Source organism: Harpegnathos saltator, unplaced genomic scaffold (assembly GCF_003227715.2).
Source record: "Harpegnathos saltator strain DR-91 unplaced genomic scaffold, Hsal_v8.6 scaffold391, whole genome shotgun sequence".
Lineage (NCBI taxonomy): Eukaryota > Metazoa > Arthropoda > Insecta > Hymenoptera > Formicidae > Harpegnathos > Harpegnathos saltator.
Window position 1 is genome coordinate 487,654 of NW_020230196.1, and position 27,603 is coordinate 515,256.

At 50.5% G+C, this 27,603-nt stretch overlaps 1 protein-coding gene across 1 annotated transcript in view; it reads left to right on the plus strand.

Annotated features, from left to right (window-relative positions):
- Window positions 1-27,603, plus strand: part of LOC105185234 (AT-hook motif nuclear-localized protein 13-like) — a 68,183-nt gene that overhangs the window by 14,524 nt on the left and 26,056 nt on the right. The window contains exon 2 of the mRNA XM_019842322.2: window positions 14,099-14,131. Coding sequence (XP_019697881.1) covers window positions 14,099-14,131 — 33 coding nt within the window. The remainder of the gene's footprint in view (window positions 1-14,098; window positions 14,132-27,603) is intronic.

A 27,603-nucleotide genomic window follows, 5' to 3' on the forward strand; every position in this document is an offset into this window, starting at 1 on the left:
TTTGTCCCGTCTCGTTTTCTTTTTCCTCTCGCTTTCTCCTCTCCTCTCCTCGCCGAGTTTAATAACTCCTTCCGGACGCCGCGGCGGACGGTGCGGCGCGTCCCGGGCGCTCTTCGGCAGCCGAGGACGTTCCGCGAGCGACATAATTAGGTGCGACGCTTAATGTAATTTTAATAACTGGATAAATAAACATAAAGGCGTAATTTGAATCCGGATATGCCGACGATGAGCGGCTTCGATAAAGCACAATGTTAATGCCAGGAACCACGTCCCCTCTCCTGCTCCCTCCCCCGCCGCGCGACGACATCCTCGTCGCTCGGGTCGTTTCTGTGTCTCCCCTCGCGCCGTTGCGTGCGGTAAGAGTGCGTGCGTGCGTGCGTGCGTGCGTGCGTGCGTGCGGGCGTGCGTGCGTGCGTGTGCGCGCAGTCATGTTATTTTCGCAGTTTAAGCTACGTATGCTAATCCGAGACTCGCTGTCGCGTCGGGCATTCCCCAAATAATGAATAATCACAGCCACGGACCTATTAGCCGCGTCGGCTAAATTGCCCAATGCGACGTTGCGCATATCTTCCTTCAGAGAGGAGCTCGTCGGCGAATCGACACGATACGGTGTAGCGATGATATAATTATTAGCGAGACGAAAAACCTTGCCTTTTCTCTTTCTGCTTAACAACGATTTTATACGTATATTATATAATATATCTCTAGTTCATTGATTCCGGGATAATATGCTGTCGAACTTGCGGTCTTTCTTGTTAATAGTAGCGTGACTGACTTATTAGACTCGGCTCGCTCCGGCTGCAACGTCGATTTCTTCCTCGCGAACGCGTCTGTGCAATGACTTTATCATTAATTCGTTCTGTATGAAGGAATAAAACGACGGGAGTAGAGAGAGAGGAGGTAGCCGACTCCTTTTTTTTACATGCCTCTTTCTTTCTCCGTTTCGTACGCAGCAGCTAATGTGCGAACGATTAGATATTCAGATTGTGCATCCTCCTTACCGATCCCGACGGTGTTCTGTCGTTTCTTTTTCTTTCTCTCTCTCTCTCTCTCTCTCTCTCCCGCTTTGGTTAAAATTAATAACGAGACTCGCCATGTTTAATCATATTAAAGTACTTGCGGCGGTTACGCGCGTGGAGTTTACTTTCTGCCTGCTTTCTGGAGAAGCGGGTGCTGAAAAACGGCGAGAGCTATCTTCCTTTCGTCTAACGGATCCGAGGATAAAGAATATAAAGACGTGAGAAAATTGTTACGTATGCTCCGTGGCGTTGCATATCATTAATTCGAACGGTATCATTAATATCATTAATTCGTTTCCGCGATATCATCGCTGGATATATTTAATTATCGTCGCAAAAACATCTCTCTCGTTGTGTTTCGCACTTACTCTGCTGAATTTTAATTTATTCCGACTTTTGCCCCCCCCCCTCCCCCCGGGGAGGATCGTCATGAATTTTCATGCTGCTCTACTGAAAGTTTTTAAGCCGTTTTCCTCGCGGTTAATAAATCGTTCGCCGTCATGCAACGCGTACAAATTTGCAGCGAAGTTGCGAGCGGAGATATCGTCGCGTTAACTCGCACGGCCACCGCCAAGATTGATGGAACACGAGCCGCGGACACGATCGCGGGCACGAGAACGATCTTTACACCCTTGTCAGCGTTATCTAGATAGAAACTCAAATTCCCCGTTCAGCTAGACGCGTCGCTATTAATTAATCATGTAATCGGGCGCAGTGCTCCAATTTGTAACGAGGCGATCGCGATTGGCAAGTATCCTGCGACTTAACGATTCGCCGGTCACAATAATGCGAGAATTCCTGGATTCCCGCCAGTGTAATTGCAACATAAGCGCAATTATCTTGTCCGCATAATCAATTAACTGCGTCGTATGGATCAATGCACCCGATCGTAGTCACGATCTCCGCGCCGGCCGCCGTCGCGTTCGTGGCTCTCCGCGCAATTCGCATCAATGGAAACCTCCGCTGCTTTCTACTTCCATTCCAGCGGGATTGATTATTCTTTCACTATTCGTTTGTTCTTACTTATTTCTTCTAGATTAGTCCCCCATATTTCCGGGAGAATTGAAGCCACGTGTGCCCGGGTGTATCTGGAACACACGTACGCAAAGATATTCTCACGTCTTTATATTCTTCCGAATTTCGTATTAGACACGCATTACAGTATGTAACAAACAAGTAGAAACAAAAGGAAGGTAATTTGCGCTCTGACGTATTTTTGCTAGTTTTGGATAGTTTCGTATCCGTGGAGAAAATTTCTATTGGATGATATACGATCGGCTGAGATTTGTATATTACGACAATTAATTAATAATTCGTCCGGTCATCTCCTCAAATTTATAGCACGAACATTTATATCGTATACGTGAAATATTTACTTTTCATCCTTCAAATCTTTTAAACAAATTCTAGCCGGACTAATATCGGTGGTAGTTTATCAATGTACGAATGTCAATCTCGCGAGAAATATTCTCACATTTTATTGTAATGAAATGACACACACACACACACACACACACACACACACATATATAATTTTATTACAATAGAAGCGAATTACGTACTTGTATACTTGTATACGGGCCACAATCGGTCAACGATAACAGTAGCTCAGGCATCTCGATATCCCCCAATCAGCCGTTATCAATGATGAGAATGCAAATATATTGGCCGACAAAACGGCCGCTTATATTAATTGGCGATATAGCTGCGTCACGCACCAGTCAATTTTTCATGCATCTACGGCTGAGCCTTCAGCCGCGCTGCGAAGGCGGTCATGCGTGTACGCAGATACGGCTAATGTCCGTGCTATATTGTTACCGCGTGTGCACTTAGGTGCACGTAGCCATGCATAAGCACACGCTTAACGATCTAGATGCCCGTTGATTAGCCCGCTCGTGTTGCTCGTGCGTTACGTTAACATGGTGTACATGTGAAGATTACGCAGGTATCTCGGTATGGCACACACGGGGTATCCCAGAAGTTGTCTTCTCGAGCAGGAGGCTCTTCCTTCGCGAGAGCTGCTTTGGTTTTCGCTCATGTGTTTTGATATGTAAGCTCTCACGAAGTTATCGATTATTTCAGGACGAAATGTGCACGAAAGCGTTTGATGAAGTGATGAAAGACTGTGAGAAAGATAAGACTGTGTTGTTTACTTTGTGTTATTTACTTTGTGGAAGCTTCTTGGGAATCTTGTAATTTTGTAACTCTACGAAATTTCGACCGCTCCTACCGTTTCCAATCTTCCAATTCGTACGCATTATTATGGATAATTTAGTGTAGAACTGAATAATTTTCCTCTTCGTCCGGTATGTTCGGTAATGTCTATGATTACGGGACACCTGGTATATGTAAGTAGAACGCATATGTTTGCGTATAAACATAGCTGCGCGTGTTCTGGATTTTCTGACGAACCGAAAGAGCAAGCCCCTCCGAGTCGACCATTGTTTACGGCGCTTTAATTAGCCCGTTAATGCGACTGGGATAGAAGTACGGGACCCTTATCTGATACGTTTCCGGCGAATCATGGGAATTATTTCCGCACATGCAAATACCAACGAAAAGGCAAATCGAGTTATGCTTCCGGAACGATCTTGCCGTGTGATAAGAACGTCCACGCGTGACTAAGGACAGGTTTCCACGCTATGTATGATTTTTACACGTACCTCGGTCACCGAGGTCACCTCGAATAATTTCATGAAACGTGTTGAGGCAAAGTAAATATGTGTACTCTCTTTTTCAGCGTGATATATCTTTTCATAACATTATTTTTTTCTTAAACAAGGAAAATCTTACGTTCATATAATGGCGAGAATAAAAAGCTTATGTTCCGAGAGAGAGAGAGAGAGAGGGGGGGGGAGGGAGGGAGGAGGAGAAGACAACTTTCTTTCCAATTTACAAATTTATAAACGCCAAGTTCCAATTACCGCATTAAACCACGCGTTTAAGTCGTTACTTCAAGCACGGCATTATCTCCCACAATTATCTCGTTTTGCGGCGATATTTCGAGGCAGCCATTTATAAGCGATCAGTTCGTAAGTGATACGAATCGGCGTTCTAACATCAGTCACATTATAACTTTAATCGCGGATAAGTACGAGATGCGAGAGTCGGCGCGAGTGCTCGTGCTTTTTCGTCCGGGATATCCAGCTGCCTAATTACACGTTGCTGATACGTGCGTTATCGTACGAAGGAGAATCGTGTGTACTCGAGACGTTTACGCCCGAAACGAGCACCATTTCGTGATTGCGCGCTGTAACAATCAAACGTCGCCATCGTCGTCATCGTCATCGTCATCGTCGCCGCCGCCGCCATCGCCGTCGCCGTCACGGAGGTAATCGAATGTTAATTACATTTTAAGAGAACAGACCCGGTAATTAGGACGAAGGCGAAGCGTACGAATCGCGAGGACGTTCGTCCGGGCGATGATCATCGCATTTAAGTATAATATCTCTTGTACAGTGCTACATATTGGCTGACTTAACGAGTCAAGCGTGCTTAACGGTGCGTTGAGCAGCTCCTCGGGATTAACTGGCCGTGCCTAAACGTGTTAATACATTACTGTTGCGGGGCGTACAGAAAGACAGAGGTAATTAACCCCCGCGTCTCGTAAGCGGCCATATTTTAAGGTCCACTTGCACGTGTCTCCCCGGTGACTTCTTAATCGACCGTACACGACTTCATCACGCCGGTGATTTCATTCTCTTTCGTTCTTTTTCTTTCTTCACCTCCTCGCGTCCTCCTTAATCGTTCTGGGTGTGGGTGCCTCACGTGCCTGTGAGAACTTATCGGGGAAAGAAAAAAAAAGCTCGAGCTGCGGAATTTGCCATTTTCGCGACTCTCGGCCATATGTCGGACAGACGTCCTCTCTTATTTGTCTTTCGCCAGCGGAATCATCCGCGCGCCGCGCCGCGCCGGCGCAGCTGAGCGAGCCGGCTAATGATATTGTCATTTTCGCGTCGCTCGCTCGCTACCCTACCAAAGGGTTAGAGATCGCGTCTCTCTCGTGAGGCATCACGAGGCGATGTTTACGTCCGTCTACCCGATGGCACGGGTCGTTCCGTGCGGGTGATTCATCGACTGACTGCGTGCGTACGTATGCGCGTGAGAATAGCAAAGGGTAGCCGGGCGTTCCAGCTCCGAACGTTGCACCGGGACGCAGTTTTATGCAGAATTTCCACGGGAAAGAGGTCAACGTATCCACAGGATACTGGAAAAGTAAGGAAGGGTGCTCGCGATGCTCACTCGTGATTCATACATTAACCCGCGGCACACGCTCTGCTTGTTCAAGTAGTCTATTCATATTACTAGGTGTATTGCTATGCGTGAAACATCTGCAGCGAAAGCAACGCGATACCTTTCGATCGATCGATCGAGAGTTTCCTTTAACGCCTGCTTTGGTCGTGATGTGAATTCTCTGCGGCAGATTTGCGTAGAAATCGCGAGTCTTACATTTTACCGTGTGGTAATACCGTCGCACTTGAATATCCGATGTCGTGTGTTGCTTTATCGAGGAGTTAAAGCGAAAGAATGACCTGATCGATGGCAAACGGTCGTGCAATTAATTGGAACGTAGTGAATTTAATCGGAAATCAAAGGTGACTATACAATTCGACTCTCGCTCGAGTATTAAAACGTTGATAAAATTACTTTCGGTGGTCGGCTATGTTTCTTATACTTGAATGCGACCGCAAGCGTCCTGCCGTAAAATCAGCGTTGCACGAATCCCGCCGAATGCAGAAACGGCATTCCTTCTCGCGTCGTTCTGAAAAGCGCGCGTTGGTATTGCCGATTCCGTTCGCTGATCGGTTCGGTGTCATAATAGTCAAACGAGCTGTCGCAACGCGGCCGCTTCTCGATCGGTTTCTCTTTCTTTTTCCCCCGATTCCCGAGCCGCTTGTAACTGTTGTCGACAACGCGACTCACGGATCTTAATATCGATTTATCGATAGCTGCTTTCCGCGAAGTGGCATAAACCGCGCGGGTCCGCCCGCCGAGACGCGATTAAGACCGCTCGCCGCTTCGCGCGATGCAGGAAAACCACGTACATACATCCTTCTTTCGTTCTCGTTGCTTCGTGCATTACAGCGGCGTCTTGCGCAATCGTGAGGAAATTAATCCTGAAAACGGCGCTTTTTGTCGACTCGTACACCCAAGTGGCCGCGGTGTGTTCTAAACACGTAAGGACCAGCTAGAGTAATTTGCGTCACTTACGTGCGTCGATATTCAAGTCGTCGGCTTGGAAGTAACTTTTCTGGCGAGAACCTAATCTTCAGTCACTACGTGACTATAGAATAAATCGGGCAACAGTTGTGAAAAATTTCGATCGATAAATTCAATAAATAAAAATAGAAAATGATAAATAATAATTAAATAATAATAATAATTAAAATAAACGGTAAAAAACGACAAATAAATTTATATCGAATGACGCGCAGATACAAGATACATGTCAAAAGTAAAAGTATGACAAAGTTAAAGCGCCATGAAGAACTTGTTATTAGGGACACAGGGAATAAAAGTATCGCGATGGATACGTCGAGACTCGACGTTCTCATTGCGCAACACAATCTAATGGCTTTCTTCCGAGTAATCTTTTCTTATTTTCTTTCGTTTTGTATACTCGTAACCTTTGGCGCTCACGACCGGCGAGTTGATCCCCACGACTGCGATACACTCTCGATTGAATTCGAAGCGGCGATTTCGCGATCGGCATGCAACTTTGACAGCGTGACGTCGGAGAAAGCCGCGCTCCGGTCGGCGAAGGATGACAGTGTATTAGTAAAAACGACGGAGCGCGCGAGGAGGTTCACGGAGGCGCTGCGGACAACGGCAACGTGTAAAAAGGGGCCCGATTCGACGGGAATAAAAATGCCGCGCGCAACACCGAAGCGGCGGTTCGGCGGCGGTTTACGAGTCGCGGCGAGCGCTCGTAAAGTCCGGCATTGCGCGCATAAGCCGACGCGATAATGATTACTACTTCCGCGCGCGCGCGCGCGGTGTGTCCCTCTCGAGGGAGGAAGTCGGCGTTTCGCGGATCGCGGTATCTCATGATCGACCGTCGTTCGAGCTTTTGTTCGCGACCGAGCGGCGGGGGCCGTCTTCCGCTCCTCTCTCGCGCGCTCTCCCGAGAGACCGTCGCGTCGGCTCTACCTAAACTCTCTCCCGGCACGAAATGCGTGCCTATACCGCCACCGCGGTCGCTTACTTTTTTGCCCACGTAACTCTCATTTTGATCAATTTGAGTTTTTTGCCGGGGCGGCAATCGTTGACTTTACTACCGAGACCTCATCTCCACTCTTCGCCCTCTCGCCGCGCGTCATTCTTTCTCTTTCCTCCTTTTTGGCCCTCTTTCTCCCGCCTGCTCGTATCCTCCCGTCCTTTCTCTCGTTCTTCTTCTCGCTCCCGCTCGTTGATTACCTTCATCGGCTTTGTCTTGCTTCTCTGTCGCTCTCTCTCTCTCTCTCTCTCTCTCTCTCTCTCTCACTCTCGTTCGCGCGCATACGTTAAATCTCATCTTCCGTCCCACGTGCTCCTTCCGTCGGCGCAGTGATTCACTCGCTCGCTCGCTCGCTCGTCTTGAGCTTCCGTGACGTTCGGACTCGCCGGGCTAGACGGAGAAAGGTACAGTGACGGATTGTTAGCCGGGGGCGGGTCTGATAGTTGGCACTCTTCTGTCGTGAGGATCGCGCGGCGGAAGTGGCTGGTAGGTGCCGCGGGGCGGGTTTTGTGTTTTGTGTGTCTATAAACGCACGAAATGCAATGACTTCGTCTTCCGGCGGGAAGACGACTCCGCTCGTCGGAGTTGGCTTGTATCGAAATGACTATGATCTTCCGGCTGATTGATCTGTCAGAGATAAGCTCCTTGGCGCGTAGAATTTTACTTTTGTAAAGTAAGTTCTTATATTACTGCTCTCTTGCCTTCATAGCATGTCGTATAATTCAATAATAATGTTAATTCAATTCAGCTCCACGTTAGGCATTTAGGTCGTTCGCGCAACATGTTTGTCGTGAATTCAATGAAACGTTGAATATATCAGGCGCCGAGCGTGAAGCTTAAGCGAAAGAAAAGTGATAGATAATTTGTGGGATAATTTACTTGCGATAACGCTATTATATTTCTTGCCGATATTAACGCCTTGGAAATTAACTCCGACAAAGAACGCAAAGTGCGTTGTCACTCTCTTTCTGTTCTTTCGCGTTTGACTGTCCGCTGAGCCGATCCGAATGAAGTCTTGTGGAACTTGTCTAGCTAATCGTAGAATCGTACGTGACCGATCGTGCGGTCTTGTCGATCCGTGCTGTAAAGCGTACCGTGAACGGAATCGTGAAGTGTCGAAGACCGCCGTGCGTTAGCCATTCTTTATTCACCGGGGTCGGATACAGGTACACGTGTTTGTATGCATGCACGCCGCCGTCACACGTGGAACAATAGAAACAGATTTCCACGGGCGGGAAGCGTGAGTCAATTGACAGCTTCTTTGCTTCTCCGTATTTTCACGTCGACTTATTTGCATCTGCGTCCGCGAACAACGTTCGAGCGACATAATCGCGAAGTATAGTCGCGGCAATGAGAGACCGGTCGGAAACATTTGGTCCCCTCGCGCGATTTCGCCGGCGCAAAACACCGAAGCAAATAATAGCAAACGCGCCAATTTTCCGTTCGAGCCGACGCCGCGGCCACGTGTCACTCGCCGGGGTTAACTCGCGGGGGGGGGTTAATAGTTGCTCGCGACGTTTGCTCGCGCCGTGAGAGAGAGAGAGAGAGAGAGAGAGAGAGAACACACGGCTGCGCGAGATCGCCGCCGAAACGAGAGGATCCGCCGAGCGAATTATCGAGCGGCAGTGGAGGCCGGCCACGCGGCGTAGCCGCAATAAGTCACAGAAAAGAGTAGTCGATGCTCCCGGAAGTAGACGCGGCGAACGAGCTAACGGATGGACAACGCGGGCTATTATTTAACTCTAATTGATGATAGCTCGCAAACTGTTCCACATTGATGGTCATCGATAATCGCTAATGATTCCGATCTCTAGCGCGCACTGCTGAGGGGCACCGCGAAACAATCCTCTCGGTACTCTCTCGGCCGCGTGAACGTCTCGAAGTACACGCAAGCGTGCGCTATGATCGATACCTCATACGAGAGGCATCGATACCGCACCCGGCAACGGTAACGAATTTAGGCTCTCACGTCTCTCGTGAGCCGTGCGACGAGAGTGGAAGCATGCGAGAAGAACTGGTTCGTCGTGGTATGCAGCAGGAATCAGCCGCGTTTGCATGCTGCGTTATTTCGTGCGCATTCGCAATTCTTATCTCGCGATACGTGTTTCCTCATCTCGACAAAGTAAATCATGCTCGTTGCGGGGAATATCCCGAATTCTAGATTCCAGGTTTGCGTCTTTCCTTCACACTGCATGAAAAAATGCGACACGAATCCTCGATATGAATAATTAGGAAAAAAAGAGAAGAAAAATGGAATGTTTCGCAGAGCGCGCGGCTCGAACGGGGCACACTAATGAAGCTCTCACCGGCGCGAGAGGTCCACGTGAGTCAGGCCACGTGAGCGGAGCCGCGCGCGTTTTCGTGGCATGAGGCCCGTCTTGTTTTAACTCGCCACCCGTCGAATAGTGCAAGTAATCGGTTAATCGATAGATGGGCGCGCGATACGTCGCCATGAGACGCGGAATTCGCGGCGGGCAAACGAGATCGTTACATTGTTTCTGGTATTTCGTGCGGGGTGGCGGAAGGGGCGGGCGAATGACGTGTTACGATGGTAGTTAGCGGAAGAAGTCCTCAGGGCTACGTATATATACGTACGTACAGACGTACACACTCAGGCGGGTTATCGGTCTTTCTCTCTCACGGCGAGGGGACGAGGACGCGCGGAGAGGGGGGAGAGAGAGAAAAAAACGACGGACAAAGTCGGTGGTACAAACGCACCCGCGGTGATGATTAACAGCCGGCTTCGGCGTATATCTCCGGGGCCCGACCGGTCGAGGGTAATCGATTAATACGCGATATCGTGGCCGCGCGTCTCTCGCGGCCATTGTTTGTTGTTAATTACACTGATACATCTAATCGACAAGCGCGGATCGGCCGGACTATGATTCGGCGATTCGGCCGGACGCGGACCTCGGGCCGCCCGAGATGTAAATGTTCCCTTAACGCAGACATCGCCGGCGCTGCTCTCCGTCCCGCGGCCGGTTGAGACGCGCGGCGGGCCAACGGCGGCATTGTTTGGTAACATCGTAGCGTTGCGCCGCGGCGGTTTATCTGCGCCGAGCCATCGGATCGGCCATTCTAATTAATACGAGTCGACGCGTCACGGCGACCGGTTTCATTTGCGAGCGCGCCGGCGACGTTTATGTATGCGGGCGAGAGTACATTTCGCGCCGCGCCGCGCCGCAAATTTAATCGGACCATTCGTTTCGGCCGTTCTTATAAATCAGATTTGCCTCATCCTTCACGTTGCTATTTACCATACATTAAACGCTCGTTTCAACGTGCGGCCTCCGCGCTACATTTTAATTAAATAATCTCACTTATCGGCACAAAAAGCAATCAGGAAGTGGAGTCAACGAGGACCTGTATCGGGATTCGAAGCACGATTCATCCTCCTTCCTTCCCTTCCCCCATCTCTCTCTCTCTCTCTCTCTCTACACTTACCCACCTGTTCGGGGTTAACTGCTATATCGCCGGTTAATTGCGCGCGCGCGCGCTCTTGCTCGTCCGCAAGAACGAGCCGTGTGCCGCCGATGGTGCGTGGTCGCGGCGGCGAGTGTGTCGCGTTAATTACCGAGCGTTAGGCAGGCTCCTCCCTCCCGGCACGTAGGTAGATGGATGGATTACTTAACACTTGTCACGCCTCGCTAATTAACATTCAGTCATCTCCCTCTCGGAAGTGGCTCTCCTCTTGCGTCCCCACTCAGAACGATGACGACGCGACAGGTGGAAAGTCGTTTAATATTTATCGACCATCGCTGCCGACCCCGTTGGCACCTTCGGCGTCCGATACACACATCGGACCCCCCTTCGGCCCCGGCCCCGGCCCCGGCCCCGGCCAGGGCTCCGGCTCAATCAGAATTCGTGATGGCGCGCGACGCTTCACGGAAAATATTAGAATACGTCGTGGTCGCCGATTAGCGACGGATAAACGGACGGGTGCGAGGATCCTCCTTTGTTTTTTCTTTTTCTTTCGCTTTTTATTTGCACACTCGCGCCCGTCTGCGCGGACTACTACGGCAGGTCCTACGGAATTCCAGATGCAGGACGTTTCGTCCTGGCGAACGTAATCTGCGCGTTCGATCGCAACCGACTGGATGCGCACATTGTTGAACGCAGACGCGCGTCAATGTGGAAACTAATGAAACTCAATTCATTCAATGGGTCGTGACATCGCTCGGCTGACTCTAACGTCGTTGTCGTCGTCGTCGTCGTCGTCGTCGTCGTCGTCGTTGTCGTGATTCCTGGAAGATCGTTACGAAATGTTTGCCTCTGGAATCCTCGTCGGCCGCTTATCTGGACGAGAAACGCGCGAGATCGCGATGCAAACGAGGTGCGAAGCGTGAATGCGCGTTTTTTCCGTAAATTCGCGTCGCGTTCGCTCGTGAAATGAAACATTGTCTCATATTCGTCAAGGACGTCGGCCAGCGCGAGAATAATAACGGCCTGATTAACTCGACGCGTGAGTATTTTCTAAAACGCTCTGTCCGGTTTGCCGACTAGTTCTCTCAATTTCATCTTTCGCCTCGAGTCAGCGGCCATCATTTCGCGCACTTCCAGCAAAAGACCGCGGGAGTATTTCGTACCTTAAAAAAGTCGTGAGGGAGAATCTTTTGCGGGCAGTTCTTCTCCTCTCCAGCTCTCTCTCTCTCTCTCTCTCTCTCTCTGTCTCTCTCTGAAGGTAGTTTCTACATTGTTACAAAGAATGAAGATGAAAATTTTTACGTTTCTAACATGCGAGATCGCATGAAAGGCGTACGAGTAAGCGACATATCTGCGGGGTAATGATAGTGCTGTTAGAACGGTTATACGCTATACTGGATTCACACACCGGCGGCAATTGAAGAGTTAATTAACAAACTTAAGTAACATTTGATACGGTCAATGCTTGAATGGTTGACAGCCTGGGAAGACCGTGTCCCATTGGCGCTAATGTCGAGGCTAATGACTGTAGAAGTCGATGTCATAATTGAGAGAGAGAGAGAGAGAGAGAGAGAGAGAGAGAGAAAAAAAAAAGATAATGCCGGTATCCTGTACGGAGTACGACGTCGGGAGAACGGTTATGACATAATTACGCAAATATGTCGTCGCATTTCACGATTTAGCCATTCACCGTATGTCTCACTTCGGTCTGAAATTAATGACCACATGTTTATGATTTTAATCGGATATTTAATCAAACGGACGAGCGCAACGCGCTCGATGAAAATGGACTGCGCAAACACACCGGGGGATTGATATCTAGTATACTTTGTATGCCAGACACGATAATTAAACGAAAACGCTGGCGCACTGTAACATAAGAGAATCTCGTAGAGAGCTTCGTCCAACGTTTACGCGAACGGGTCCTGACGAGCGAGCGCTCGCTAAGAGTAAAGAGTTGCGCGAGTCCTCGCTGATCAGTGGTGGCTGATCGATCGTGGTACGTCACTGCGCCGCGATATCTAATGAGGCTATTAACACGCTCCGCGCCGGCGAGAAAACTTGGACAGGCGAGAGCGTTTATGACAGCCGATGACCTACCTAGCGGCTTCCATTAGAGCCGAGTACGAGCGCGGTCTGAGTGAGACATTTACCGGCTCCCGCCGAGCCGATCTCTCGGCTTTAGCAGGTGCCGCGCGCGGCCGGCCGGCCGGCGCGGCACTCGAGGTACCATTTAAAACTTCCTCGCTTTTACGCACGGCTGTACGCGCGACGCGTGCCTTCGGGCCCCGATCCGATCCCGGGCTCAGGACGCGACGCTATTAGCCGGCTCGGCACATTAGCGAGCGCCTCCGTGCGAGGATCTCCGAGGCGTTACGCAAGGCCCTCCATTACCGCGCGAATTACAAGTCGCGACTCTCGCGACCGGTTAGAAATCACTTACGGCGATCGGCTCCTTTACCGGCCGCGATGAGGTCTGCGGTTGGATAAATTATCGCGGGAATTTTCTCTGAACGTATGCAAATTACGAGGGGGGAGATGAGAGGGAAAAAAAGGAAAAGAAAAGAGGCAGCCGAGCGGTGCTCTGACAGAAACCGCCGCGCCGCGTCGCCGCCGCCGCCGCTGCGATTGCGTCGAGATTGCGTCGATTATATCGGGAATGAATCACGATCGCGCCGCAATCGTCATGGATGAGCGGGCATGTCGATACGCGTAGCGCGCTAACCTGCGTCACTAAGAGGATGAGAATAAACAAAACAAAAAAATCGTCGGCAGAATTATCCGCGGTGGCTTCCTCTCTATCCGCGCAGGTCGCGTATGATTTAACACATTGTTTCCCCTCCCGAGGTGGACTCACACGCGCGAGATCCGCGCTACGAGATGTGCGTATTTGCGTACATACATACCCTTGAGATAGCCTTGCCGGTTGATCCTCGCTAAATGAGATTGAAACGCTGCTGACGTTAGAGGATAATTATTCGGGGTTGTTGGCAATTAGAAGTGACGTGGGAGAGGTGATAATTCTCTCTGTGCACGGTGATGGTGTCATGTGTGACAGGCTATCGAGTAAAGTCCAATAAACGTTCATCGCGAGCGTTATCAAGGTGAGGTAGTGAAATTAAAACGACGTTAACGGGCATATCCTGTCCGATAGCGGGCAATTTGAAATGTTATCTCGTGGCGCCGCGCGCGAGGTTTCTCTTCCTGGCGCGCGATCTTATCACGCGACTTACGATATTGTCATTTATAAATCTTAATTAATAATCGCGACGCTCCCTATCGCTCTCGGAGGATATTACGCGACATCCTATCTTGATCGCAGCGGCCATTAGCCCAAAGACCCAAAAGGCCGGCTAGTATCCACTAACGAATAATTAATCGCTCCACTTATGGGCCGCCGGAGTATGGCTGATCGAATGCGAAATGCTTTCTGTTGCAGACTCGTGCGAACCCGTTGCGGAGCGACCTTACGGTGAGTGACTCACGATCTCAATTTCCCAGAGATTACAAGACCGTACTTAGGTCACTGTAAAAATCGTCTCGCGGAACCTTCTATTCAGTATCTTCCGTGAAAAAAAATATCCCTCCTATTACGCAGTCTGTGCTTTGAATCGCGTTGACTTACCGTCAGCGCAATTCGCCTCCATTCAGTGCCTCATTCGCCGTTGATTTCATACGGCATTGCGAAACGCGATGTAACGCCGCTGGGTGCCCGTTCTTTTTCTCTCTCTCTCTCTCTCTCTCTCTCTCTCTCTCTCTCTCTCTCTCTCTCTCTCTCTCTCTCTCTCTCTCTCTCTCTCTCTCTCTCTCTCTCTCCTTCTTTCACTCTCTCTCTCTCTCTCTCTCTCTCTCTCACTCTCTATCCCTCTCTCCCGTTTCTTTTATAGCGTGCACCGGCTCGGTCGTGCGCCTATGCAAACGCGCAAATTAGTTCAAATTCCCGGAATAACTGCCGCCGGTGGAAAGTATCGGCGGCCGATTAGTTTTATATCGCAAGAATATCAAATCCCGGCAAAAAGTGCTTTCGGTTGTAACAGGTAACAGGTTACGCAGCTGCGCCTTGTAATGACTCCGTGAGAATATCACGGTATGCTTTATCTCGTTTGCATGTATCCAGAAGAAGAGGAAGAAGAAGGAGAGCGCTTAATAGCAAGATAATGTGACTGAGTCGCGTCTTCTTTTATCGCGTCACATTGCCGATAGCACGTTAGGCAGACGAAATGCAATTTCCCGCGAATCTTCGCGGAGTAATTCCCGACGTGGCCGTTGGCTAGCTTCGTCTCTTCCTTGCCGCTTCCCCGCCGTTCGTCGACACTTTCGTACATTCGTTCAATGACGGCTGAGCGAATCCGACGACGGTCGGAAAGACGTTTCGAAAAGCCGTCCATCTCCGGGCGTGATATCAAGTCGGGGCTGTTAGAAGAGCATAAAAAGCCGCGTTGCATCCGGTCGCGACTCCTCTATGCCAGAAGTCGTAAAATTCAGCGTTATGCGATTCGGGGCCTGTGTTTTGTCCCCCTTTCGAGATTATGATTATCCCAGCAGTGGCGGCAGCGACCGTGGCTAATATCACGCAATAAGCACGCCGGGCCCAAGAAAGCAACGGCCTATCTCGCGCTCTCTCTCTCTCTCTCTCTCTCTTTCTCTATCTCTCTATCTCCTTCCCTCTCTCTCTCTCTCTCTCTCTGTCTCTTTCTTTCTCTCTCGCACGCTACCTCGCTCTCTTTCTCGCTCTGTCACTGCCTTTGGCTCCGTCTGTCTTCGTCATTTGGCCTCCTCTTCTTCTGCTTCCTTCCTTGGGTGTATAATATGTGCCACCAAACCTGATGGTGTAAACGGCCAGCCGGTGGAAACACGTGGATGGTCCAGGACGGAGGAAGAGGAGAGCCATCAAACGAGCCGCGCAGCCCTGCGAGGGCACTCTAACTTTCCTGAAGCGACTCCATCTTCACGGTCTATCCTGTGTTTGAGAACACCGAGGCTCGGTAGTCGACTAGGTGTTGCGTTGCTAATGGTGGCGGAATGCTCTTGGGATTATTCTTGGCTTGTTCGTGTTTAGTGAAAATATTGTAATATCAAGTGAAAGAATCTGTTCGTTCGACGACTTTTCAATACCCAAGCTTAAAATCTCGTTTGCTCAATTTGTCAAGAAAAGAAACGATACCTTTCTCTTAGCTATTGCTTCCTTCAGCGAGAAGTTTTATCGTCCGCGACTCAAAAATTGTTCGTATCAGTTCGAGCACCTTTGGACGAACATGCGCCGAAGGACTTTTGTAATTCGCGTTTCGGTGGCGGGCTCGAGGTGGTCGAGATTTTCGGGGGTTGTCGAATCAACAGGTCTCAGTTATGAGAGTGTAAAGCGTTTTGAATCTGACCCTTCGAGGGGCATGAATCCTCGCCGCGAATCTCGATGTAGGAGAAAAAAGGGCGAATCTTGTCCGTGGGGGGTCGTGTCAGGCTGCTCCTCTCTCGATCGGTGAAATTGCGCGCGTGTGTTACTCGCGCGCGCGCGCGCGCGCGTGTGTATTAAGCGTTGCAAGGGTGGGCCGCCGGCTTCACGCGGGGGTGGCTGACAGCCGATTAGAGCGAGGCGGGAGAGAGCCGAGGGCCCCCACGGAAAACTTAAAATAACATCGCTCGATCATCCGGATGTCTTCGTAGACAGCCGACGACGCCGTGCTCCTCCATTCAAATGCTTACTACTATGCCGTCACCTTTGCCACTTCCTGCTGCTCTATCCTAATCCTGACCGACCTTGTCAGCGATTGTCCTGCAACGTATGTTGCGAGTCAACCTATCCACATGAACATACAGATAGCTGTCAGTTGATTCGATAGCTACGTGTGTATTCGACATCTTCTCTCACATCATAGCGTATACTCTATCGAAAAATTGTGCATACAAGTAAAAATTAAACAATTTATTGGCGATATTTCAAAGATGGATATAAAATCTCATTTTTACATTGTACGAGGAATAATATCGACAATCTTGTGATAATACATTTGCAAGGCAGCAAGAAAATTTCGAGAATTTTTAACATCTCATAAATAATATAAATTTCTCGTTTTCTTTTTCATTTTTACAGCGTGTGTGGTATTTCTTGAATTCACTTACGCGACGAAAATTTTTACTCGACTCTTCAGTGTCCGTTAATAATAGCTAGGAAAATTTCAGCAAAGTCGGAGGTTGAGCACCTCTTCGATGCTCATTACAGAGCGTCCCGCCCCCGGCGGCGGATAATCAGGGTGTGTGAGGGAGTGAGGGGGGCGGGGGCGGTGGGTGACCTCGCCCGGGGCCTTTACTCTCTTCTTCTTCGTCCTGCCACTTCCACGTCTCTTTACTTTGTTCCTCCTCCCTGACTGAGTACACCTTTCTCTCTTCGCCCTTCTCTCTGCACTCGTCTCTCTTCCTCCCGCGACGGTATCCGAGTCCTTTTCTCTCGATGCTTTCGTCTACCAACTACCTGCGAAGGTGACGGAGCAGCAGCTTGGCTTTACGAGTCGCGACCTCGCCGGTACTTTGCATCCGGTGTGCATTTCTGTCATTCTTATCGCCTGTCTTCTCTCGTTCCTCTTTGAAATTACATTAAGTAAATTACAACCAACGTAAATTATAACCTCTGTGCGCCACACAATGTACGCGTTATTCCATCTGATATTTTGCACCAATTATCATTAATTTTTACTAGTTGAGGAAAGGGATGCGATAAAGTTGACCTTGAAAAAAATTTGGCTTTTGTAATCATCACACAAAAGGTAAATAGAAAATAGATTTTTGTTAAATTCAGCCTGAAGTTTTACTTCGTGTCATAATCTAAATTGGTTGTTGCGAAATAATTTTCCTAAATTTTGCGTACCGCATTTCTCCGCCGAGATAATCGCGACTGCCTCGGCATTTTCAAATTAGGGAGATGAATCAGTGGCGCGGGAGAGAAAGAGAGCCACCGGCTATTTGGCGGCGAATAATAATGATTATGGGCAGGTACTCTCCGTGCGAGCAGGAAATGGTGGCCGGTGAATCGTGGGGGTGGAAGGTGAAGCTTTTTAGTTCGTCGGTTCACCCGCGTTCAGTCGCTTTGCTTCCTTTTCCGTGGTTTATTATCTATGCAGGGAAAAAGGAGAAGAAAGGAAGGAAGGAAGGAAGGAAGGAAGGAAGAGCGAGTGCGCTTCGGGGTCAAGATTCGAGAAGAATCGAGAGTTTCGGGACACGCCGCTGAATAATTGGAGTCCAAACAGCGGAATCGACGTTCTACGTGGATTCTCAACCTGTGGATCCGCGTTTGTCCCGATCATCGAGGGGAAAGAACTTGCTTATATCGGGGAGATTAACGTTACCGACGGCCGAGATAAAATGCTAAACGACCTTAAAAACTGGCATCCTGCGGAAGCGCTTCTCGCACGGACTTTAATCCTGGCTCGATCTAATTTGCAAAGAGCGCGCGAAGAGAGCAAGCCGAGCAGCCACTCTACGCAGGAAATCTGTTACGGTTCTCGCAAACACGATCAAAGAAATTTCTTCCGCGAACAGTAATTCCACGCACAAGAGGCACCGGTACGGCCAGCCGCTTGTCCCTCTTCAGCCTCTTCTCTCTTGCTCCTGCCGCCGGTTTTCTCAAAAAGTGTATGCACGCTTCTCGCAGGCCGCGCTTCCGAGAAATTTTATATAACCGTCGTTGCCTATTCACAGTGCACGCGTACCTGGTCGCCGGGAGGACGCGATATGGCGTCCCTCCTCCTCGCCGTTACGTATCGGAATGTACTACTGTACTACGACGATCGGCTCTCGATCGCCCGTTTATCCCGTTACGAGATTCTTTCTTTCCTCCGCGGACACAGCATCAGCCGTCTGTCTCGAACTCGTTCGGCGGGTGCGCAAGAAAACCTCATCTTAGAGCTTCCACTGGCGCGTCCTTTTGCCCTCTCTAAAATGGTTAAGACGGTTCAACGAGCCGCCGAGTTGGCGCGCGCCTGAGACCTTTGTCCCGTTTAGGGATCGACGGCAGGAACCAGGCAGGAACGCAGATTTCACCGCACTTTTGACTCTCTAAACAGCGACGCTACGAAACGTTTCTGGAAGAGTGCCGGGACGATTTTACGTCTCACAGAGACGCGTGAGTCTGGAAATTGCGCGGTAACATGTCTCAAAGTGGACTGCCTGTGGTAATTTCCGTAATTATCCCCTCTTGCCCGCGCGCGCGCGCGCGCGCGAATTTGCATACGCGACCGCAACGAGGCACGCGGCGCGCGTTATTCAGCCTCTTGAATAGAGCGGCGATGGAATGCGAGTGTTTCCGGAATCTGTCAACGAGCGAATATGAGAAACAACCGGAGACCGGAGACTTATCCGGCCTCTATCCGAGAGCGAAATGTCCGTTCACCTTCAGCACCTTCTGCAGGGAAAGAACACACTGTAGTTCGCTGCTGCGTGCAAAGGCTACGGACGGTCCTGGCGCCGCTCCGCTATGAGAACGGCAGGGAACAATTCAGGCATTTGTCTGGGCTCAAAGGCTCTTTGAAAAAAGAAGAAGGAAAGAACGTGATATCCGTGCATTTCTGCGGAAGAGAGGTAGAAAAAATATGTAAAACATGATCCGGGATCCTCGTCACAATAATCTCCTAGGTCCTACGCAAATTTGTGAATGCTGCCGCCGCATTTTCCTGGAAGCGAGCCTGAGAGAACACAGATCCATGCATCCGGCAGTTATTTTCCTGTTCGGATGGAGAGAGAGAGAGAGAGAGAGAGAGAGCGAGAGAGGAGGGGGGGAGAAAGAGAGAAGGATAAAGAGCGCGGGTGGACTCGAGCGGGGAAGGAAGCTAGCTGGGCGGAGAGACGGAAGATATTTTTCTTTCTTCGAGTATTGCCGACGGAACGGCACCTCGTTTTATCCGTGAACGAGCGTGCCGTTCGAGGCTTTATCGTGCAAAATTGACTGCGCTCAAGAGTGAGGGGGTAAAATTTCAGTTCGCTATCGATTTACGATTGCATCACGCGGTTTCGTCCACGTCCTCGTCTCGGAGTACGAGGCGAGAAGATAGAAGTCGCGAATTGAATCCTGCAACGCCTCTACCTTGCCACCAATATTTAATTTAAACAATATCGTGTCGCGTACCACTTCCCAAACGAGGACCGTTGCAGAGAGATGGAAAACTCGACGTCTTCGTTACCTTTTCAGTTATCATCCGCAGTCGTGCTCATCAACGAGATTGATGCGTGGGAGAAAAAGTGGATTATATATATATAGTGAGTGACTGCATCGAATAATTCTCGATCTATATTATTCGTCTTTCGATTTCCGATGCATTCGACACGCTTGCATCACTGCATCGCCGCCGCCGCCGCTAAAGGCATACCGAATCCGGATTCATGAATGAACTATGCGGGACAAGTGGATGACGCGCGGCTCGACGGAAGGACTATTATTTAGCATAGCCACTTTTTCGGGTCGTCGTCCCTCGCGGCGGCGGCGTTGTCTCTTTGTATCGGGGCGAATCGCGATGACGCGGCAAAGGCGCTGCAAAGCCTCCCGACTCCCAGTGGATCTGGAGCAGGTTCGTTTCTTCGAAGACTTTCGAACGTAACTAATGGATGCCACTTTGCCTCGCTAGGACACTTTATTATCGTAATTTCACTTCTATTAGCGCGGCGAGACTGAAATTATTCGCCGTGTCGACGGGACTTCGCTCGTCGTGTACTTTGGAGCGGTCGGCCGTGTAGAGTCAGTCCTACAGGCCTCGACTTGTGCTTCATTTTATCTTACCTCACGCAGCCGTGCACGTAGCAATGGCAGAAATTTCCCTCTCTCTCCCTCTCTTTCTTTCTCTTGCAAGAGTATCTTAAACAGTCCCTTTATATTTCGCGCTTAACATAAATATATATGATATATATTTGAGAGAATAATGTAATGTTAAATTTCTCAATTTATTTTCCTGAAATCAAGAGACACACAGTATGATGACTCGCGCCGCGAGAGCACGCGAGAGTACATTTTCACGGTATTTTGAAAACATTGCAGGTGGTTCGAGGAGGCAGAATAAAAAGAACAGCGACGAGAGAATCACTCCCGCCTCTGGCTAGCGGCGAGTCTAATCGCGGCCCGATAAAAGGCAAAGTCGCATAAGCGAGCGTCGTAGAGCTGCCCAGAAGCAATCAAGCGAACAATGACACCGACTAGAGGTAACTTCACGCGTCGGCTCGCGTTGCGTCTCGGTGGACATTGTGCGTGGGATTAGCTTCCGGCCCGCGCAGCAACCTTTCTCTTTGTGGGGCCAGGTGGGCCCGGGCACGAGTCTCTTGGGCGCGAAAGGAGAGGAAATCGAAAAAGCGAGCCCGCGCGCGCGAGTCGCGACGCGGCGCAAGGGTCGTTACAGGCTCCTCAATGCGCGCGCGCGCGCGTTTGCGGGCCTGTGTTGCGTCGCGTTGCGCCGGAAAGTCTCGCGGCGCTCGCGCTGCCGCTGTGTTTTGCCGCGTTATTGCATCGGATGACCGTATTTACGACTTGCTGGAAGCGCCGTAAAAAAAGCGAACGCGCGGGTCTCTCGACGCGGTGGCGCGGTGTGGGCCTTCCACTGCTCACGTGAGAACACTCGTAGGGCCCGCGAGCAGCAGCGATGCCGCTCTCCTTGTCTGCCGCCTCCTCCTCGAGTCTTCCTCCTTACCTGCACCCTTCGTTCATCTCTCTCTCTCCCTCCCTCCCTCCCTCCCTCCCTCTCTCTCTCTCTCTCTCTCTCTCTCTCTCTCTCTCTCTCTCTCTCTCTCGCATCCCTCCGCTCGATCTCAGTGTTTTTGCGAGGTCGTCACACCCGACGCCTTATTAAATCCGCGACAAAAAGCTCGGCGCACCACCGCCGAGCCGAGAATGGGCCCTTAACTGATTCCCCCGCCGTGCTCTTGCGCGACCTCCTTCCTTGCCGCTTCTTGTCGCCCTCTTCCATCCCTCTCGCTCGCGTCCCCTCAGCCCTTTCTCGCCGTGCCCTCGGCCACGGTGTTTTTGCCGCGATCGTGCGACACAGCGAGCGACGCCTCTTTCCGTCGCGAAGCACGAACAGCTCACTCTCGCGGACTTTCGCCCGCTAATTAATCTTCTCCGCAATCTCTCTCTCTCTCTCTCTCTCTCTCTCTCTCTCTCCGTCTCACTCGCTCGCTCGGTCGCTCGCGCTCTCTCGCTCTCGCTTTCGTGAAGTGCCGGATACGCGTTGGATATGCATTCGTTTCCAGACGGATAGCGGAAAATTAGCTCAAAGAGACCAAGCCGACGCGACGACGAGACTCACTCGTGAGAGAGGCTCGCCGCGCTGTACTATTCGCACTTGGCAAGGTGGAGTTCATGAACATAAATTGCGACGCGAACGGGGGTTTAAAGCCGCATCGGTCGCTGCCGTCACCGTCGCTGCCGATGCTGCGGCATCGCCGGCGTGTTGCGGTTTTCGGGTGATTCGATCCCGGACCGCAGAACGGCCGATTACCGGGCTCGGTCATCCGGCAAACGACTATTAATGATATTTCGTGTCGGATCTGCATGCTCCGACCTCGGCAAAGGGAGCCGACCGTGCCGAACTTTCCGTGCATTACCGGCGAGATTTTTACGCGTGTTCCGCGTGTCCAAGCGGAATGGCGATCGCGCCGAGATGGGGTGAACGAGGAAAGGATCAGGTGGAGGAGAGGTCCGATAGTTCGAGGCCCACGTTTCAATATAATGCGATAATAACGCAATAGAGGATTGAACCGGGATACCGAGCGCGGCGGCACTTCCCCGGGCACTCTCCTCCCGATATTCTCTCTCGCTCTTTCTTCTCCTTCTTCCCCCCTCGCTCCGTAAAAAGATACCTCTCCACCTCCGCACCTCCGCGGAGGTGCAGAACATCCACCGACCTGCCAGCTATTTATCGAGCCAGGGATTCTCAATGTTACTCGAGGCAACGTCGCTCCTGGCGTCGCGGTATTTATGAATTCCACCCGAGTCGCGTCAATTAACTGCGGGGAAGCAAATTTGCTTCTAATTGAAACAAATTTGCGCGCGATTCTTCTCCAATGTGTCTCTTCACACTCGCGGATAGTGATAATTATGCGACGCTACGCAATCCACGTAATGATTATCTCCGCGTAATCAGCTGGATAGCGGTGAGATGAAAGTATATGATTGCTACGCGTCGTCCTATCGCGGTGAATTGCGATTGGACGACGCGATAACGTACGCGATACTACCTCGCGTATCGTTGATTATTACACACGGGACTTGACTCATTCTCAACGGTCGCGACCAATCATTCGCGCTTTCGCGAAACAACGCACTTTTCCGCGAGTCACCATCGCTTTCTCACGGTGCCGGCTGAGGGGAACGCTGCTTCAGTTCTTTTCTCCCTGTCTTTGGTCGTTCCCTCCTCCCCCCTCCCCCCTCCCCCCAACGATTCCTCTCGCTCGCTCTCGCTGCTTCATTCGAATATATTGGTACTCGCGGACACGCGCAATAAAGCCGCGCGGCAACGAGGTGGGTGGATTGCGTAATGCAGTTTTAAATAATGATCGAATGCGAGATCCTCTCCGGCAGGCATGGGCGCGCGAAGCGACGCAGGAACAGCACCGGGAGGATTAAAAATCGGCTTTAACGGCGGATCGCACGAACGCGAAGGCAGATACACAAATCAGACCGTAAAGCCGATCAATTAAACGGCAGGCCGCCGATCTGCCGCGCATTATAACCGGTAATTATCCGTAATTAAATATTGGCCGGCCGCCCGGCCGGCCGGACCGAACGTTTCGAGGGGTGTGTTCGTTGAATCCTTACTCGTACTCGTCTTCTTCGTCCTGCGTTGCCCACCTCGCCTCCCCGGTCCCGATCGCCGCTTCTTCCTTTTCTTGCCTCGCTCTCTTCGTGCTTTCTTCCCTACAAAGGAGCACCTTGCGTCACGACGCGTCGGTTCCGGGTGTGAGACAGAGAAGCAGGTGGAGGGGGGAGGGAAGGAAAATCTACGAATTCGTGTGTCTATTCATGTCATCTTTGCGACAAAGTCGAGACGCCGTTTTCTCGGCTCGATGACCTTTAACACAGTTTTGACGATTATTTGACGAGGAACGTACACTTCCTCTCTTTCTCCCTCTCTCGCTCGGCTTTTCTTTTCCTTAAATCGCAAAACCGGTGATAATGAACCGCTCGATGCCGCTGTGCAATTCGTGAGAGCTGCACATTGTTACGATGTATCTGTGTCAATTACATTTGATCGGCCGCTCTCCTCTTACGAGAACAATTTGCGGTTTCTGTTTCGTGCGCGGATATAATCAGTGTTATATAAATAAAAGATGGCCCTTGCACGAGGAAACCACGCCGCGGCGCCGGAAAGCAAGTGATGCTCGCGTTTCCTTAATTGCGAGACTTCTACGAACTTGTTAAAATTACGGCGACGTTTCTCGTCAGTGGAGGAAACATAATGATAGTGCCGAATGGCGTGTCTGAAATTTATGTGGACGCAAGAAGGTGGGTGGTTGCAGCCACCGGTAGGTAGGTAGGTAGGTAGGTAGGTAGGTAGGTAGGTAGGTAGGTAGGTAGGTAGGTAGGTAGGTAGGTAGGTTAGGTAGGTAGGTAGGTAGGTAGATAGGTAGGTAGGTAGGTAGGCAGGCGGACCAACACTTGCTCGTTTCTCGAGGAGACTTCTGCATCCAGGCACGAGATTTCGTTCATTGATTTATTTCCCGGATGGAAAATTCATCAGTCTTTAACGAAAGGACGGGCGGGAAAAGCGGCGGCGGCGGCGGCGGCGCGCGAATGATTTACAAATCTTTCCATGACCATGTGCGACCGATTAATGCGTCCCCATCGATTAAGAAGCGTCCCTAATTAATTGGATACCGGGAGGACACGTAAATTATAAAGCGCATAGCTCCGACGTTAATTATGCTAATTACAGCCGCTTTTACGGCGCAGTACGGTGGGGGAAATATTCTCCCCGTAAAGATAGCCGGGACGCATCCCATCGACGTTGGCATTCCATTTCGAAGCCGGACGAAGTCTCCGTTTAGGCATCGCATGACGTTCATCTATTTATCAAGCAGTATCATCATTCGCCTTTCTCTACCGCGATGCCGCCCCCTACGGCGATTTAATCTAATTTGTATCGCCCTTTGTTAATCGCGGCCGCGCCGTTAATTCGTTCGGGACCGCAAATCGGAGCCGCATCGCCGCCCAAATAAACTACCGTGCATCCACGCTCCGTCCGGAGTCGTCATAATAAACGTAAAGGGGACAAAGGAGACATGCGTCGTTTCTTTTTTCCCTCTCCTTCTGAGCCGAAGGAGCCGGGAACGCGCGCGCGGCGCGGTCCGAAAGGATAATACACGTGACGGATACCGGAGGGTAACGCCGAGCGAGGATCGAGGCGAGGAAGGATCATTAGAGAAGTCGGTAATGTGTTAGATGGACGATCGTTAAACCGACGAGTCCAAGTCGCTCCGCTCGCGTCAACAGATTATCCAGAGGCGCTAGTTAAATTAGAATCACACGGCGGACGTCGCTGTGCGCCCTCACCTGCGCACTTTGTACAATGTTCATGCGCATTTCCCTCGCGATCGCGCATCGTCACTTTGGCGCGACTTCTATTTACCGAATTCTGCGACTCAGCTTATTTGCCGAGAGTTAACACGTAGAGTTAACATTGTAGAGGGATTGTAGAGAAATCGAGGCACATATTAAGCAGGATTATTTATCGGTCCGGCGTGCGAGCCCTTGATTTGATTTAACAAACAGCGCTCGGTAACAAATTGATAAGCGGTTGCGGTCGGCGAAGATCAGAGGCTCAACGCCGGTAAGAGAAAGGGGGCGAGGGGGGTTATATTTCATGAAGGTTCAGGTCAGGGCCGAGCGAAGAACGTACCGCGGATACACACAGTGCGTCTTTATCGGTCTCTCTCTCTCTCTCTCTCTCTCTCTTTCTCCCTTTCTTTCTTTCCCTCCCTCCCCCAAGTCTTCGTGAGAGGGTGCCATTAGCATAGGGGGACCCCCCACAGCGAGTGTAGGGCCCGCTGGGCCCTCCACCGGTACACATTATATAGGTGAGGCCTGATATATAAACCGAGCTCATTGATTTATGGATCGAACGATTCCTTTAATTATAATACGATATTTATTCAGATGAGCCGGCGCGGCCGCTCGGAGTCACGCTGCTATATGGTAATACGTCCTGCTATACTCTCGTGTGCGCCCGGGATCTTACCTCCCACCATTGCCTGATTTTTCCCGATCCGCTCATCCCGACCTTCCTCCTCGGCGCTTTGCTCCTCTTTGCTCGTACTACTGATAGCCTCTTCTTTGCTCCGCATTACTGATAGCGCGATAACTCTGTAGCAGCTGCCCCGGTGAAGACTAGGGCGCGTTAAAGCGCGGTTAGAGCCGCGGTTCTAGAGGCACATGTTGCTCAAAATTGGCGAAGACGCGCCGCGTCGCGTGCAACAAGGCGTACTTATTCAAACGAGAGAGATGAGAGATAATGATACATTGAAAAAAAATATATTCGACGTCTCGCAAGCGGAGAAACGTGGTAACGATATTTTTCCTCGCTACCAAGGTGTGTTGTGAGTATTTCTAAATAATAATAAATAACGTGCCTTTTTCGGCGATAAGAATATTTCTGATTGAACGACTGTTGAACAGTAATTAGTAATGCAATGGAGTTGCTAAAAGATGCGTTCAGGGAATCGTGTGTACGGTGCCCCGTGAAGTCTTAACACAGATCGAAGGCGCGTTTTGCAATTCTGAATAAGGTATTTGTATTTGTATTAGACGCCGTGTGTGTATGCATATTTCCGATCACAATGGGCCCGTTCCCATTGTATCGGGTCACGATTAAGTCCGCGGCGATTTTTCGCGCCTACGTAACACTCGGGAGAGATAACGTTGGCCGTTCCCTCAAGAGTATGGATAGGTGAAACGCGAGGAATTATGCGACGGTTCTCGGCCGATTTGACTATCGAGTAACGAGAGCGAGCGATTGAGACGACTGATGCAAACGGCGATCTAGAAGGATAAAGGCGAGAGGAGAACGCAGCGGAGTCGAGAATGGTAGCGAGTGTCGAGGATCAGTCCGAATCGTGTTCCCACACGTGGAGGCCGGGCGGACGATCGGTTCGACTCGGTAAAACACGTGTAGATAATTACCGACATGCGGTATGAGCTCGCGATATTAATCACGATTAAGCCTATTCCGAGGCGTCCTGGTGTCCGTGCGGTGCACGCCGCGCGCTACATGGATCCACTTTCGCCGGGCTCCCTTCGTTCTCCTTCTCCTGCAGTTTCTCCACCCACGCCAAGGCAATGGTCATCCTTTTCTCCCGCGCGTCATCGTTGTGCTCGAAGTAGGTGCCTGAACACTTTTGTAGTCATGCAGAGGTAATAATTGTTGTACATGCGGAAATAGTGGAATATTGCAATAACGTAATGGCTGTTATCATTAATTTCACATCGAGGCATCGTCACGTTGAGGAATACGATAAATTATATTTCGACTAAATCGTCGCGCGTATATTTCTTGACTATATAGTTCTCACCGTGAAATGTCCCGTGAGGTAGTGCAATTTATTGTTAAAACTTTGTTACTTCCGCTACTATCAGTTGCGTCAACAAATTTAACGTCTGCGAAGCCGCACACCGTCGGGACTCAAAACTCGCGGTACTTCAGAAACCATCTCTCTTCGGTTGCTTGTCGCGTTTTTCGTTGCGATTCGTCGCGATCCGGATCCTTCGCGTTCTACCTTGACATATTTAAAATTTGCGCTGCCATACTTCTGTCTTCTCATATCTCTTGTCCCCCGCTGGGCTTTTTTCGCTTCTACACGCACACGCGCGCGTACGGGACTGCCGCTCGGTATAAATCAAACGTAGCGTCCCGCATTCCCCTCGTGGCCGAGGATCGATCGGCATTCGGCCTGCGATACGATTCTCAAGGGATGACAATGGCA